Raw genomic sequence first — 17,851 nt, 5'->3', positions numbered from 1 at the left:
AAATTGTATTTCCCGATCATTTGAAGAGGCATTACAACATAGTATGCACCTACATAGGACGGTGCACAAATTTTGTTCTCTCAAAGTGAAACTGTTACCTCTTAAAGGGATAGTTCACAAAAAAATGAAAATATTGTGTATTTTCATTTTTTTAGATATATTTTCATTTTCAACCACTAGCATTTTTACTATGCCAGTGGTTGAAGTGTTTGAGTCCACAAAACGCTTCTAGCCGAATCAGATACAATTGAAGTAACCGGCTACCTATACTTCAGACCTAGCATTGTTAATTGAGAGATAGAAACTGGACTATGGTTTCATGAGTCTTTTTCTCTATTCTATTATATCTAGTTTTCAGTTTATTATTTGAATGATAAACTGGTAGCTAATAACGTTGTAAATATTCACATTTTATTCTGAGAATGCATTATTAAAATTTGTAGTCTCTGTCAGCCTTGAGGCATTTTAAAAGATCAGCTCTGATGTGAATGCTTCACGACTTAACCTGTCCATGTTTTCATTTTAGGTTCATTCTCTGTCTCTTGTATTGAACAAGAAACTCAATGAGCTTGCCAGAGCTAGTGTGTCTAAATTATCTGCTCATCTGGAAATGTTGGGTGCGTATGGAAAACAATAAATTCACCTCCTTGATCAAACAAACCCTCCACGCTTCCATTTTTAGTGTTAAGTTTTTGTTCCTAATCACAGTAAATCACATTATGGTTAATATTTCAGATGGCAACCTGGCATTACAAGGCAGTTTAGGAAGTTTGTCCCTGAGTGACCTGACCCCACACGGTGATCTCTACAGGGAACGCTTCACCACACGAGGAGGAGAAGCTCTTATTTTTAACATCCATAAGTATATATCGCAGAAGTCTCAACAGACAATTTCTCTTCATGATACCAAAGCACATTGAAGAATTGGTGTTGTTTTAGTCACCCTTATGTTCTGCTCAATTCAGATATGGCCAGCCTGATCCTTATCTGGAGCGGGAATATGAGATCAAGGTGTCTTTGGAGATGGCCTCAGTGCAGTATGTACACACCCAGCGCTTCCAGGCAGAGGTGGTGGCTTTCATTCAACACTTCACCCAGCTACAGGATGTCCTGGGCAGACAGAGGGCTGCAATGGAGGGCCAGGCTGTGAGTATTACCTACTCATGGGGTTCTTTACTATGAAACTCACATAAGTAAGACAACTTAAATCCAGCTTGCCCCAAACCCTAGCTGGCAAAATAGCAGTGCTTGATTCAAATAAAAAAAATGATTTTCTGTGTATTATCCAGAAATATTTGTGATCTATCTATACTTTTCAGCGGATTTCATCTTAACTTACCATCTTTTTAATTAGATTTTGTCCTACTCTTTCCCTATCCTTCTTGACCTTTCTACTCCCCCTCTCTTAATGCAGGTGCGAGATCATCCTCAGAGGGCATCCAGGGTTTTGCTGGATATCGAGGCTGGTGCCCCAGTTATTCTCATCCCTGAAAGCTCACAGTCAACAAGGGTCATTGTAGCCAACCTTGGCCAGCTCAGGGTGCAAAACTGCTTCTTGCCTGCTGGGGATTATGGCACCTTTGCCTTTCAAGACAAGGTAAAGAAGCTCTCTATGGTTCATGCCGTGAGTCATAATGCCTATATATCAATGCATACAGAGCTTGGTTTTGTGTTGCCATTTAAATGTTGTTTAAGCTTGTGAAAATCATCCTGTTAAGTCTTTTTTTTACTACAGTAACTGTCCTATCAATTACCATCCAACTAACTCGGTCCTCTGAGCACAGTTACAGGATTGATATTATTGATTTGTTTAAAATGTCAGTAAATTGGATAGCCATCGACTTTCCAATATGCTGTACAGTGGAGTTTGTGGGTGTGTCTGTGTGTTTGTCTGTCTGTCTCTGTCTCTTTCTCTGTGTGTGTGTTGCAATGACGCGGTCACTTAGTCTGGCCGAATTCAAGATGATGTTACGTTCACGTAATTCAAAATGGAGGTTTACGACCTCAGAGACGGCATGAGGCCAGAGACCTAGAACCACGTGTTTTGAACAAGGGAACTTTAGAACTAAACTCTGATCTCTCAGAGATGTGACCACGCTATTTTAAGTATCAGAGGGTCTGTATATGGTTATGTGTCGAGAGAGAGAGAGAGAGAGAGAGAGAGAGACTCTCAAAAACACCGTCAGAGACAAGTTTACAGTGACCTTACCCCTTGGTACTCAAGCGGGCCCCGTGTACCGATATTTTGAGCGGTAAAGTCTCTGCAAACTTGGTCGGGCGATTACAGTGTGGCCGGGAACGTTTCGTCACGGCGCGATGCACGTTAAATACAGTCAACAAAGAACCGGAAGTGGCGGCTTGTTTCACCGCGTTTTACACGGAATGAAAATAGACACGGAGGTCTACAAACAAACATACACTCAAATAAATGACACGCCAAGTATTAAAACTAGTCTCTTCCCAGACAATAAAGCCTCTTACTGTAAACCTTGCAGTGTTGCATTCGTGTTTGGAGCAGATTTCCAGGGAGTTCAGTGATGTTCGTGGCCGCTCAAGCTCTGTCGCGCTGGTTCCTCTGTGGCAGCGGGCGTCGTGCTTGGCCGGAAAAGAGCTAATTCTTCTCGTGCTCGTTGAACGGAATTAACGTCGTCCTCCTTTTTCGATGGAATGATGTTTCGGTTTCTGCAGGGATGAACAGCTGTTTTGAGCCGTTTGGGGATCATGGAAAGGAAAGTCTGATCTCGGCCTAGTTTACTTCCTGTTGCATCTTTTCAGGTTAATCATTCAATCAATGATTTTTTTTTTACTGTTCCACCGTTAAAGAGATGTGAATGTCAAAACATTAGTTCAGCCTCACATTTCCCCCTCCCGGCCTCGCCCCACCTGTTATGCCACTGCGGCCCACCAGTTGGGCTGCCATAAAGTTTGAGAATCAGAGTCATACACAGGTAAAGAACGCAGTCCCAACTTCAGCTGATCAACCTCTGCCCAGCTGTGTGTTTAGTTGATCAAATCCCATTTGTGGAATTGTTTTGTTTATTTTGTGCTTTGGCCCATTTCTAAAAGTAGTTTTCAGTTGTGTTTTTATGTGTTGATAACATTACTAAATTGACTTGTTTAACGATGTACCTCTTTCTTTCTTTTCTCTTAAAAAAAGGAAACGGTCCAGAGAACAGCAGGAAGCAGTAGTAAGCAGGAGAAGCCTAGCACCACTTCATCACCCACAGGTTTTATGCTTGGCAAGCCACAGGGCTCAGACATTGGTAGAACTCCTGATGAGAATGGCCCACATAGCTTAAGTTAGTATTACTGCAAACTTTGAGAGAAAATTAGCCTCTGTATGTTCTAGCACTGTGTGTACTCTTAGAGGTAAATGTAAGACCAAGAAAGTAATACTAATTGTCTTTGAAGTTGACTTTACTATGTTGCAGTTAAACTGTATTTTACAAGTACTGAACCACCATTGAAGTTCCATGTGACTGTCTTTAAAATAGCTGAAACCTAGTTTTTTTCCCTCTTTAGACAACCACGTGTGCCTGTTGGACTGCATTACGCTTGACTTACAAGAAATGGATATTTTCGCTGCAGAGCGTGTGGCTTGTCAGCCCTGGGACTGTGTTGGTAAACCTCCTGAAACCTCAGACCTCATCTTCCCTTCCTACTCTGTTCGTCGCACTGGAAATAACCTGCTGAAAGATTGCTGCCGCCTAAAACTAAAATTGGAGCGTAATCTGGATAAGTACGCCCTGTTCATTATTATTTTATTGATGGCAAAGGTTATGATGAAAAACCCACTTGGCAAAAAGCCATCACATGGAAATGTGCAAACCTCATCCTAGCAAAAAAAGAAAAAAACAAAGGCTCATCTCACATTTGCCTCAACATTTTGATGACCCCCTAAGGTTTTGAGTTTATATTCTGTGGTTCTGATGAGTCAAGGGAAGAACTTTTTGGAAGACGTGCATCCCATTACACCTGTTGTAAAGCTAACACAGCATTCCACAATTTAATCATCATACCAACAGTCAAATATGGGGCTAGGCAGCTGCTTTGATCAATGATGAAACGAAGAATTCTGCTCTATACTAGAAAGTCCTGAAGTCTCTGTCGAGCAAGAAATAAAATGTATGTTTTTGCGGGACCTGTTATAAATTATCCCTCCCTTAAAACAATTTTGCAAAGAAGGGTGGACAAAAATTCCTCTACAGTAACTAAACATGTTTTCTGTGTGATGTTAAAGTTTTTCACAGGCCCTTACAAGTTTTTGTGTGCATTGTGCTTTTTGATACCGTCAGGGAGATGAGCCATGCAGTACCTGACATGTACATCCATGGCAGCCTGTCGTCAGTTCACTGCTGTCTGGACTTAGAGCACTACCAGTTAATCAGAGGGCTGCTTGAGAACAACCTGGGAGAACCGATTGAAGAATTCCTTCGACCCTACAACCTGCAGGACCCCAGGACCTATGTTCGAAAACAAGCTCTATGATATTACTTTATCTACCGAACATCACATTTTAAAATGAGACCTATTTTCAGAGGAATTATAACGCTTTTGCTTTATTATTTCAAGTGCTAAGGTTATGATATTAATGTTTCGAAAGATTCAAGCAATTAAATATATTTGTAGGATATTTTTACCTCCTCTTCTTGTTTATATTTGTTTATGTTTGTGTGCTGATGTTTTATCTCTCTTCAGACGGTGTTAAGCGGAGATGTCTTTACTAACTTGTCATTCCTGGTGGACATGATGGATGTCAGTCTAGAGTTCTTCGATGGCCCAAAACCCACTGAACACAAACGCTCATTAGCAAGGTGGGCCTCTTCTATTTATTCTATTACTTCTGCAGATTATAATGCAGCGCTGTGTTTTAATTTTGTTGTTGCAGACGCTTCGTTTGTACAATAATATTGTAAGTTGTTTTTAGTCTAAGCATAAATGATAAATAATACAATAAAAAAAAATATTTGATCTATTATCGTTGTAATAATAATATATGCAATATTGTAGTTCTATTCAGGCAGATTTGAATAACTTTGACTATCTATCTGAATCTTCTGTAATGGATTAAGAAAGTTTATATAATTTGGGACAGTTTTTTCCAGAAAAGAATAAATATCATGTAATGTAAAATATCAATACCAAAGTATGTAACCCTAACCCCATAGTATTTGTATACCTGAATCAATTATTGTTTCATTGCCTCATTTAGAGGAAGGATCCTCTCATTTATGTGTCTCTTATAACCAGATATTGATCCAAATTATTTTTTAAAACAAAGGGAAGACATGTAAATGCCTTGTCATATTAGCAAATCATCTGTATATAGGGAAGTCCTGTAAATAGCGCTCTTAATTTTGCTATTACTCTTCACTATTTGTCATTCCTTATTTTATGAATGGTTCTGAGAACAGGGCAAATATTGTAAAACAAACATTTATCTACAGTGAAGTTAAAGTACAAATCTGTTTTTATATGTTCATATCTCTTTTGCATAGGTTTGACTTCATGAAATCCAAGCTGCTCTTTGAGAGTTTCTCCAATGGATCCAAGTCTGTCAACTTGGTATCTCACTCCCTCCTGGCATATGACACTCGGTACACTGAGCTGAATAAAAGCACTGGTAGACATGATGGGGCAAAGCACAATGTCTTTGACTGCATCCTTCAGCCCTCTAAAACAGGCACTAACCGTGCATCGCTACAGCTGGAACTCCATTACAGGTATCACTGGACAATTTTCAAGCTTGTGACATATTTTCAATCGCATTTAGATGATTTTTTGACTGTGTTAAATAGTAAAGAATTGATCCCCCTTCCTGCAGGGCCACACAAGACTTGTCCTGCTTCACACTTGTCCTCAACAACCTGAGGGTCTTTCTCATTTTTGACTGGCTCCAGCTGGTGCAAGACTTCCTACGGACACCAGTGGTGAAGGTGAGAGGTGACCATGAAGGTCGTCATCGATGGCCCAGTAACACCAGTACTGACTCTTGCACCGCCACCACTGGGGCAGTCATGCCAAAGACAGTCAAGACTGGTGTGGTCACCAAGAGGTCCACAGTAAAGGTCACCCAGGACCACTGTCTGGAGGTTAAGATCAATGTTACAGGTAAGAGAAGGATGATTAATCACTGAGAAAATAGCAGTAATGCCTGAATAACAGGTTTTGTAATCTAATAAACAATACTCTCTGTGGCCACAAACTCTTCCAAATCTAGCTTATTTTATTGTTTTAGAGAGGCACAGCTGGAGTTGCAGATACTCTACATACATAGCATGACCTCTTCTGATACTACCAATTTTTCTGAATGTACAAAGACCCTTGGGTTCTGTTTATTCAGAATTTTTTATTGCAGGAGTGGGAGAGAGAAAATCTATTATTTTACCAATGCCACCAAGCAAAGGTTAATGGATAAACAGAGTCATTCGTATTTCACCTGTTTCTAAGATTCCCAAAATGTCAACACTGGTTTTGTTCCATCCTGTTCTAAAAGTCAGACTTCTCTCCACTCTAAGGAGACATTTAGACCCACAATCAGATATCAATCACATAGTGCTATTTGAGGATGTTACAACATATCAGACGACAACAATACTGATTACTGCAATAACAAAAAGATGATTGAGAAGTTATTGATTTCTTGGAGCTTATGACAGGCCTTTTAAGGAACTTCTAAATATGAACCCTAAATGACCTGCCCTGTGTATTTGAAATTTTACATTGTTACTTGTTCTTCAGGGACAGAGTTTGTGGTTGTGGAGGATGTGTCCTGCCTGGATACCAATGCCATCATTCTGAAAGGTACCACTGTCCTCACCTACAAACCCCGACTGCTGGACCGACCCTTTTCTGGAAGCCTCGCTGGAATAGAGGTGACAATCTAATGATTTGTTTAATAATTCAAATTTCTGTTCAGAATTATTGGCAGTGCATACATTTTTTTTTAGAATTTTTATGCGAACATTTGATAAGATTTATGTTGCATGAAGGCCAAGACTAAAGAACATAAGCAATACTCAACCTTTTTCCTATTCTTTATTCAAGCATAATATTCCAATACTTTTTGTCAGTTTTTTTCAGGCTTTGAGTTCTATGATAGACCTTATTATTTGAATGCACATTATTTTATCTTAATTACTATTTCAATACATTGAAATATCTTATTGGATATGTTAAAATGTGTCAAAGTGGTTGTGTTAACAATGCAATATAAATGAATCACTAATTTCGAACGTCTCTTTAAGAAAGATGAAATATTTTCGGTATAGGCCAGGTGAAGCATGTTATTATTAGGGCCCGAGCACTGAATGGTGAGAGGCCCTATTGAAATGTAAGGATTTTTATTATTAGGGCCCGAGCACTGAAATCTGTGTGAGGCCCTATTGAATTCTTAAGGATTATTATCTTAAGAATTCAATAGGAATTCTTAAGATAATAGGAACCCTATTTAAATTGAAATGATTATTATTAGGGCCCGAGCACCGAAATTGGTGGGAGGCCCTATTGAAATTGAAATGATTATTAGGGCCCGAGCACCGAAATCGGTGGGAGGCCCTATTGAAATTGAAATGATTATTATTATTAGGGCCCGAGCACCTCCGGTGGGAGGCCCTATTGAAATTGAAAGGATTATTCTGAGAATTTTTAAACATGCTCAAAAAGTTGTAAAAGTTTGCAGTAAATTAGAAAGTGGTGTAAATTTACGTATTCTGGAGTATTTGGAAATGGGCGTGGCAAAATGGCTCAACAGCGCCACCTACGGAAAAGCCCCTCATTTAGCATTCACTGATCCTCACGAAAATGAGGATAGTTGTGCATCATGACAAGATGCACAAAAAAGCCTCAAAGACCATTGTGAAAAAATTAACAGGAAACCCGCCATTTTGGATTAAGTGGCCATTTTGGTCATATTCCATATTTTTACTTTGATGTACTTCTCGTAGAGTTTTCACCATATCAACTTAAAATTTAGACGAGTATCATCACAACAAAAGAGAGATCAAAAGTTATTGAAAGATAAACTTTTCGTCACACCGTCTGGCTTGGCGTCAAAGTTTCATGAAACGCCATCAAAACACGAGCTTCTCTATCTCAGACATTTTTGGTCCAATCGATTCTAAACTACACATGTACGACAAAAGTCGCGACCTGAAGACATCTACAAGATATTGTGACTAAAAATCACAGAGCCTCCTGGTCGCAGCAGGAAATGTCTTTTTTTTGGTACATTTTACACTTGGATGTATTTCTCCTCATCCACTTTGTGAAACCATGTCAAACTGTGTCTAATGGGTCTCAAGACATTAATAATGTAGGCTTACGATTACTGTGACTTTTCTTCATGCGGATTATTAATGGCGTGTCATCAAAGTTCAACTCGCCATGACACACAAAATTGCTGTAACTTCCGTGTTCATGGGTCCAGCTCCCTCAAACTACATGTGTGTATCTACAGCCCACCCCTGAAGATATACAGATAGTTTTAAAGAATGGGCGTGGCAAAATGGCTCAACAGCGCCACCAACGGAGCTTTCCTTCATTTATGGAGAAACACCTCATTTAGAATTCACTGATCCTCACGAAATTGAAGACAGTTGTGTATCATCACCAGATGCACAAAAAACGCGCTCGGAGCAATTTAAAAAACGCAACAGGAACCACGCCATTTTCGATTTGCACCATATTCCATGTTTTTTTATTTTCAAGTACTTCTTGGAGAGCTTTCATCAGATCAACTGAAAATTTAGACGAGCGTCATCACAACAAGATGGAGATCTCGCCACACCGTGTGACCGTGGCGAGGCGTCAAAATGTGACTAAACGCCATCAAAACACAAGCTTCTGTATCTTGGACATATTTGGTCCAATCGAGTTCAAACTACACATGTAAGACAAGAAGTGCGACCTGATGACATCAACAAAGACACCATGACTTAAAATCATAGCGCCACCTGCTGGCTACAGGAAGTGAAGCGTTTATCTTGCAGCAGTGCGCAAATGCATGCAACGCTGAGATGAGCGCTTGGTCATCGAACGTTCTCTCTTCCCCGACTGCAACAGACTTGAAATTGCCTGTGCTCGGGCCCGTTAGTGCTACAACGTAGCCCTAGTTATTATTATTTTTCGCATGTTTAAATGAATTGGCTTTTTGAGGGCTTTAATGTGCTCAAAAAGTTGTAGGAGTTTGCAGTAAATTCGAAGGCGGCAAAAATGTACGTATTCTGGAGTATTTTGAAAAGGGCGTGACAAAATGGCTCAAGAGCGCCACCTACGGAAAAGCCCCTCATTTAGCATTCACCGATCCTCCAAAAAAACAAAGACTATTGTGTATCATGAGTAGATGCACAAAAAAGTCCATCAGTGCATTATGAATAACGCAACAGGAAGCCCGCCAGTTGGACTTTAGTGGCCATTTTGGTCATATTCCATATTTTTTCTTTTAAGTACTTCTCGTACAGCTTTCATCAAATCAACTTACAATTTAGACGATCGTCATCACAACAAAATGGAGATCTAAAGTTATTGAAGGATTAAGTTTTAGCAAAACCGTCTGACCGTGGTGTGGCGTTAAAGTTTGATGAAACGCCATCAAAACACAAGCTTCCATATTTCAGACATATTTTGTCCAATTGAGTCCAAACTAGACACATACGACAAGAGTTGCGACCAGAAGACATCGGTGCAGAAATTGTGACTTACAATCACAGCACCACTTGGTGGCAACAGGAAATGTCTTGTTTTTGGTACGTGTTATATATTTATGTACTAGTTGGAGAGCTTTCATCAGATCAACCTCAAAATTAGATGAGACTCTACAAAACAAGATGAAGATCTTAAGTTATAAAAATTTAAACTTTTCATCAATCCGTGTGACCGTGGTGAGGCTTAAAAGCTTGATGTGCAAAATGAAAAGACTTGTTTTCATTTCAACCATGTCTGTGTTCCATGGTCTTATACTGACCTCTAGTGGCTTTATATTGCCGGCACACTTATTTGTACCGCAATATTAAGTCACTAGAGGGCGGTGTAGGATCATGGTTTAACCAAGGCACAAATTGTGTCACCTAAGGCAGGGGTAGGCAACTTTACTATTTCCTCCACTCTTCCCCCAATTTAAAGCTGTCTGGTGCCGCACAACATATTTGATAACACAGGTTATAAAGTTATATATACATATATATAGTCATACAATATATATAAAAACTATAGTTTGTTGCATTTATTAAATAATAGAACGACAATAAAGACAACTGTTGACATTTAACTGCTATTTTTACCTGTTACAAAATAGGAAAACACCAAACTCTGACCATGGCGTGGAGTCAAAGTCTGATCACACGCCATCAAAACACGAGCGTCTGTATCTTGGACATATTTGGTCCAATCAACTCCAAACTAGACATGTAAGACAAGAGTCGCGACCTGATGACATCTACAAAGACACCATGACTTAAAATCCTAGCGCCACCTGCTGGCTACAGGAAGTGAAGCGTTTATTGTTGCTGCAGAGCTTAAAATGCACGCAAGGCAGAGACATGAGCTTGGTCATCGATCGTTCTCTCTTCCCCGACCGCAACAGACTTGAAATTGCCTTTGCTCGGGCCCGTTAGTGCTACAACGTAGCCCTAGTTATTATTTAGGGCCCGAACACCGAAATCGGTGGGAGGCCCTATTGAAATTGAAATGATTATTATTATTATTATTATTATTTTTCTCTCGCTATGTGTTACAGTTTCATTCAGTTTTTTTTTCTCCTGCTTTAATGAATTGGCTTTTTGAGGGCTTTATCATGCTCAAAAAGTTTTAAAAGTTTGCAGTAAGTTAAAAAGTCGTTAAAATGGACGTATTCTGGGGTATTTGGAAGTGGGCGTGCCAAAATGGCTCAACAGCGCCATCAACGGAGCTTCCCCTCATTTACGGAGAGCCCCTCATTTAGCGCTAGACATGTAAGACAAGAGTCTCGGCCTGATGACATCTACACAGAATTCATGACTTGAAATCACAGCGTCCCCTGGTGGCAACAGGAAATATATTTTTTTTGCATGTCTTACACTTGGATGTATTCCTCCTCATCCATTGACCTCAACCATGTCAAACTGTATCAAATGGGTCTCAAGACATTGATAATGAAGGCATAAGATAACTGTAACTTTTCGTCAAACGCCATATTAATGGCATGTCATCAAACTTCATCAACTCGCCGTGAAACACGAAATTGCTGTAACTTCAGTTTAATGGTTCTATCTCACTCAAACTACATGTGTGTAGCAAAATCCCCCCCCTGAAGATATTTATATGGTTTTAAGGAATGGGCCTGGCAAAACAACTGACTAGCGCCCCCTAACGGGCAGCTCCGGCACTACGTTTGGCCGACATATACAAAAATTGATTTGGGGATGTGTCTTTTCATAACAAACAAGTCTCTTGGATAGATATGCTAGACCAAACAGGAAGCCCACCATTTTGATTTTAGTGGCCATTTTAGCCATATTCCACATTTTTACTTTGATGTACTTGTCGTAGAGCTTTCATCAGATCAACTTAAAATTCAGATGAGTGTCATCACAACAAGATTGTGAAAAAAATGATTAATGGATTTATTTTTCATCACACCATGTGACCGTGACGTGGCGTCAAAGTTTGGTTAAACGCTATCAAAACACGAGCATCTGTATCTCTAACATAGATGGTCCAATCGAGTCAAAACTAGACATGTAAGACAAGAGTCCCGGCCTGATGACATCTACACAGAAATCATGACTTGAAATCACAGCGCTCCCTGATGGCAACAGGAAATGTCTTTTTTTTTTGCATGTCTTACACTTGGATGTATTTCTCCTCATCCACTGACCTCAACCATGTCAAACTGTATCAAATGGGTCTCAAGACATTGATAATGAAGGCATAAGATAACTGTGACTTTTCGTCAAACGCCATATTAATGGCGTGGCATCATGGTCCAATCGAGTCCCAGCTAGACATGTAAGACAAGAGTCCCGTTCTGATGACATCTAGACAGAATTTATGACTTTAAATCACAGCGCCCCCTGGTGGCTACAGGAAGTGACATGTTTTATATTTTGATGAACTGCTCCTGGCTGCTTTACAATATACAGCTCAAATGAGATCAGTCAAGTCATTGGATCACGTTCAGAATTGTGACATTTCCTCAAACCATGTAAACATTGATGTTTGGCGAAGGATCATCCTTCGCCAGACGAGACGATGTTTTGTCCACTGTGCATTGTCCTATCATTACCAAACTTGTCATATGATTTAGAGTACAAGCCTGAACAGCTATGTGTGTCAATATTTCCTCAGTGTCTTAGCGCCACCTATTGATTACCCATGAAGCAGGAAGTACTTTGTTATTCCACTCTGCATTAACCAACAGGCTCCAAACTACAGACCTCTGATCGCAAATTGTGATCTGAACAGCTCCATATCTGAATATTAGGGTTAGGGTCATAGCGCCACCTACTGATCAGTGTGAAAATTACGTTGTGGTAAAATTGTCCAATTTACACAAAATTGCTCACGCTACATCAGAGCGCCTACTGTAACAGATCAGGTCTGTGTGTAATAAGAGTGATGGTGCCACCTACTGTCAAAAGGAAGTAAACTTTTTCAACTATCATTCGATGTACATGTAATTTTCACAGTGTAATTAATAGTGTGGACCGTAATGAGCAATTAGCAGGCAAGGATCGGCGTCACTTGACGGACGAAGATAGTTAGGCGTTTATCTTGCCGTGTCACACCCCGCCTCGGGTGAAGGTAATGTAACCTTAAAAAGACTGGACTTTCAAACCCAAAGATGGCAAGGCACACAGTTGGAAATAGGTTTCTAACAACATTTGTTCTCCCAAAGTGTCAAAATAAGTGCACAACATACATAGGAGGCCAAAACCCAAACATCTGCAAATAGTCAAATAAAACCATATTCAAAACCAATTCCAATATTAAATAATTCAAATAATCAACAAATATTCTCTATAATAAATCAAAGCATATTCAAAATCAAATACCGGTACTTCAAATAATCAATGTCAATAAATAAAATAATCCATTAGCAAAATAAATGCAGATTAAACTCAATTACAACATAATAGAATAATCACCTCAGTAGATATTCCGTGGAGAGCTGAGCACCCTGCACAACACCGACAACCTCCTCCGGCAACAGCATGCAGCAGACTGTCAGAAGGACAGCAGCTCACCCCTTATATACCCCATGGCCCCTCCCACTAGACAGGCCCAATCAACAGGGGGATTATAATACTGAGCATTTTGCCAACCAACCATGAATACACTCATCAAAAAATACAGCATGCATGTTAGTGATTTTCACTAGTACATTTAAAATTGTCACTCATTAATGTCCAATGTCAAGGTCCAGTGTCCCCCTTTGACACAAGGGAAAATGGTTTGGCCCAAACACGGCCAATCAGTCCAATCAGTTGCAGCAGGTATTTCCTGACACCATATTTAAAGCCCTCAGCCCCACCCTGACTCTTTTAGTCTGCAGTACAGAGCCGTGGTGAGCGGGTAAGATTGTTTGTGAGTGTTTGAACAAAGAGAATGTATGCTTGAGGGCCTTGCCGCTCACACCATCCATCAATGCGCGCCGCCGACAGGCAGCCAAACAGGGACAGTGGTCTAAACTGTCACATCCCGCATTGCGAAAAAAGCATGCTACACGGAGACGTGCGCTTGGTCATAGATCGCTCTCTCCAGCGACCGCTACAGGCTTCAACGTGTGGGTGCTCGGGCCCGCCAGTGCTACAACGTAGCCCTAGTTATTATTAAGGTCTGAGCATTGAACATGCAGGGAACCTATTGTTTTTGTACGGAATATTCTACCAAGGAAATTATGTTTTCATTGCCGTTTGTTTGTCTGACTCAGCAAAATAACTAAAAAACTACTGAACAGAAGGTGTGGGACATGACCCAATGAATTATCCATAACATTTTGCAGCAAATCCAAATACATGGGTCAATCTTCTTTCACTTCGAAAATAATGGCTACAGCTACAATAAAGCAGTTTTGTTTGCCTTGGAAGGCTTACAAACTCACCAAAGCTCTAAAATGCATGTTACAAAATGTCAAAGTTCCTGGGCTAAACCTGTGCATGCCCAAAAAAGCTAAAAGTAGCTCATGCCTATAACTAATACGATTTATTTAAGTATAAACATGCACACCTGAAGACAATGTTCCCTTTATAAATCATTGTCCTCCTGGAAATATGTCAATGCAAAGCAGCTCATGTATGATACACAAAACTGATCCTGCAGTTATGCCTCTGCGCCGGCAATAGCCAGTGGCTTGAGGCATTGTGTTTTCGGGTTGTACGAAACCAGGATCCCACCTGTAAGATTGTGAGTTTATCCCCCTAATATATATGTATATATGCTGTCCAAATTATACATACTGATCAACATCCTTAGTCTTTCCCTGGTCGTTTGATATTATGCCAAAATGCGTCCGAAGGGCACTTTAGCTTTTTTCCTTTTCGACTAAAACTGTTGGCGAAGGCCCTTTCAGCTGCAGCAATTGTCATGTTAAGATAGTTGCATGCTGGCAACACCAGCTCAGTTTTGTGAACGTCAACCAGCATTCCTTTTTTGCAGCTACTACTGAGAGGAGGGCCTGTGTGTCTACCTGTCCACAGGGGTGCTGTGTGAAGTTTTGTGTCAACTGGAGGAGGCAAAGCTGGTATCGATACTGTTGCATATGCGTATAAACCCTACTACCAGCATCCAGATGATTATTGTATTAGCTGTGTTTCAGAGGTTTCTTGTCATCTCCAGGTGTTCTCGTGTCGGCTTGGTAGTGAGCAGGAGACAGCGCTGTCCATCATTGACCCCGTCAATATTCAGGTGGAGATGTGTGGAAGTCCCACATACCAAAGCAGCTCGGGTCTACTGGACGCTTTCAATGTGGAGGACATCCCGCCACTGCTTGAGGTAAAGAATAAAAATTACCAAAAAAATATATTTAACATGTACATAGTGAGCATTACTACAGCATAGCATGAGGAATAAATGAGTAAATGTACACTCAACCTCACAAGTATATGTATAGCACTAAATACAATTTAAGCTGAAAGATGTAGATGATTTTTGACTCTTTTGACTCTTTAACTCCCCATTACTAGTGAAGAGACTTTGTCGTGTAAATGATAGTTGTTCATCTGCTTCTTTCACAGATTCATCTTCCTGTTCTGGACATTCGTCTGTCCTACAATGACATAAAGCTCTTTTTGGCCATTGCCAAGTCTATTCCGACTTCGAGCACTACACTGCCTTCTGACACTGTGATGTTAGAGACTGCACCCGGTATTGAGCCCACAGCTACATCTAAGAGCATCTTCAGACTGAAGAGTGAGGCCCTCATAGGTGTGTATAACTGTGCTTATTATTATTTTTTCACATTTACTAGTTCTAGTTAACAAAAACGTATGCTAATCATTAGGGTAAATTTAGCTTTATTTTTGTCATGCATTTCACATGTTTAAAGCCTGAGTGCTGACTGAGGCAACAACCATTTTAAAACTGTTTATTATTATTATTAAGGTCTGAGCATTGAACTTGGAATGAACCTCTTGTTTTTGTAGGGATTGTTTGTTCGTCTAACTCTCAGCAGAATAACTCAAAAACTAGTGAACCAATTTTCATGAAAATTGAAGGGGGAGACATGACCCAATTAATTATCTATGCAATTTTGAGGGAGATCTAAATAAACGGGTATATCTAGAATGTTTTCCCCACTTTTTAAAACAGTGGCTACAACTACAATAAAGCAGTTTTGTTGGCTTTGGAAGGCCTTAAAACTCACCAAACTCTCACATGCGTTGTACAAAATTCCTGGGCATGGGATTCATACTAAGGCCTAATCCCATTTAACGGGTAGGGCTTTATAGCCGTCGAAACAACGATTTTTCTGACCTTCACTTCAAATTAAAGGGTACCCCGAATGCCTTGCCAAACACCTACAATGTGGGAGAGAGACCCAAAAATGCAGTCTCTTCTCTATCAATAAGGATTAAAAAAAGTCGATAATAATTGTAATATCTTAGTTTAATATCATTTCAATTTATTATGGACCTTTTTTCGCACCAACCTTAAAAAAAGGTTGAGTGCACTAGCGTTAGCATTATCTTTTTTTGTTTGCATGATTATCTCATATTATCACATAATTTCATGTCACATCCCCCCTCACACGATGCACTTGATTGAACCCGTGTATAGCAGCGATGTTACTGAACTTAACTGCTCCTCTGATAACAAAGCAGTCCTGGCAGGGTTGTCTAGAGACCACTGCTAGTAGCTTTTGATACATAAGTGAATAATGCAGAGCAGCCAAGCTTTTCAATTTCAGATGTCATTGATTCACCTGCATAAGCGTAGATGTTATTTGGATATTGTAGGTTAGTCACATTAGTAACTGCCAACAATAGCATTGGTTTATTTAAGATCTCAACAATAATAATACAATGACATCCCCGGCAAAACTTTAGCATTGGTTTATTTAAGATCTCAACAATAATAATACAATGACATCCCCGGCAAAACTTTTTGTCTTGTATGTTAACATCAACGACTTCTGATGATGCTTCTGGTTTTCGCGACAACTACTAATGATGTAACAGCTTCTTGAAGGGCTGTCCTAATTCGTAGGGAAGATTTGAACCATTTCTCCTTGTGAATCTGTTTCAAGGGGCAAGATAACCCTTGAAAACAACGGGGTACAGCCAAGGGTTGAAATGGGATTGGGGCTAAAACTGTGCATGGCCAAAAATAGCTTACACCCAAAAATAATCAGATTTATATAACTTTGTACATGCACACAGCTCAAAACAATGTTTCCTTTATAAATCATTGTCCTCCTGGAAATTTGTCAATTTAAAATCTAATTTATCTTTGGTGTAAGAAATTATTTAGCTTTTTCCAGGACGATGAGGCTTGGGGGGCAGTTCACCTCTGGGTCTCCCAAATTGAACGGGGATCCACTGTATAGAGCTGTGATTCTCAGCTGTGTGGCGCGCCCCTCGAGGCATAAACTAATATTATAGCCGAACCAATGCTTTAACGTCCACATCTCTTTAACGGGGAAGCAGTAAACAAATCGCTCTTTCGTCGTTGCAAGGGTTTTGCAACCCGAGGCTCTTCAGCCCCTCTGCAGTGGCTCCCTGAGCAGTGTTGTGCCTGTTGCACGTATTTTTCGCAAACTGACAAGACACACAGGCCCAGTGGCTCCGCCCGCTGCCCCGCTCGTTCTCTTAGACACACATAGTGAGATCAGAGCTCGTTCAAGTGAATCAGCCGGTCAGGGACAAACAAGAGTCTGTGTTCAAAAAGCAAGTTGAAAAGAAAGTACGATGAAGCCTGTCTTAATCTTGGGTTCACAGTCAACGGGGTAAGACATGAGGAGAGACCAGTGTGTAATTTATGTCTGAAAACTCAATGAGAACCAACAAATTAGGAAGACTCTTAGAAACAAAAACAAAAAAAAACATGAGCCTCCTTGAGCTTATCTATTTTATGCATGATAAGGATCTATCGGAGATCTACCCCAACTTTTAGACTGCTCTGAGGATTGCACTAACTGTGCCAGTCACTGTGGCTCAAGCAGAGAGGAGCTTTTCAAAACTGAAGTTGATCAAGACGTACCCTAGGTCAACCATGTCTCAGGAACGGCTGACTGGCCTTGCAGTCATCACTATCAATCACTCAATAGGGGAGCTCTGAGGGGGTCTCGCCCCCGGGGTGCAATTCCATGTAGAACTGCCACTGCCTCCAGCATTATGTACCTTAGCCATAAATGAGTTAATACATTGACTCTATA

At 40.3% G+C, this 17,851-nt stretch overlaps 1 protein-coding gene across 3 annotated transcripts in view; it reads left to right on the top strand.

The window, feature by feature from the left end:
- Positions 1 to 17,851, top strand: part of vps13d (vacuolar protein sorting 13 homolog D) — a 123,329-nt gene that overhangs the window by 45,968 nt on the left and 59,510 nt on the right. For all 3 annotated transcript variants that reach the window (XM_062392890.1, XM_062392888.1, XM_062392889.1), the window contains exons 23-35: positions 527 to 617; positions 736 to 862; positions 966 to 1,146; positions 1,415 to 1,597; positions 3,158 to 3,299; positions 3,523 to 3,739; positions 4,296 to 4,467; positions 4,699 to 4,814; positions 5,499 to 5,723; positions 5,825 to 6,111; positions 6,742 to 6,875; positions 14,815 to 14,970; positions 15,213 to 15,402. In XM_062392890.1, the coding sequence (XP_062248874.1) occupies positions 527 to 617; positions 736 to 862; positions 966 to 1,146; positions 1,415 to 1,597; positions 3,158 to 3,299; positions 3,523 to 3,739; positions 4,296 to 4,467; positions 4,699 to 4,814; positions 5,499 to 5,723; positions 5,825 to 6,111; positions 6,742 to 6,875; positions 14,815 to 14,970; positions 15,213 to 15,402 (2,221 nt within the window). The remainder of the gene's footprint in view (positions 1 to 526; positions 618 to 735; positions 863 to 965; positions 1,147 to 1,414; positions 1,598 to 3,157; positions 3,300 to 3,522; positions 3,740 to 4,295; positions 4,468 to 4,698; positions 4,815 to 5,498; positions 5,724 to 5,824; positions 6,112 to 6,741; positions 6,876 to 14,814; positions 14,971 to 15,212; positions 15,403 to 17,851) is intronic.

Source organism: Platichthys flesus, chromosome 7 (genome assembly GCF_949316205.1).
Source record: "Platichthys flesus chromosome 7, fPlaFle2.1, whole genome shotgun sequence".
In the NCBI taxonomy this organism is placed as follows: Eukaryota; Metazoa; Chordata; class Actinopteri; order Pleuronectiformes; family Pleuronectidae; genus Platichthys; species Platichthys flesus.
Note: the sequence above shows the minus strand (reverse complement) of the source record. Positions and strands in the feature narration are given on the sequence as shown.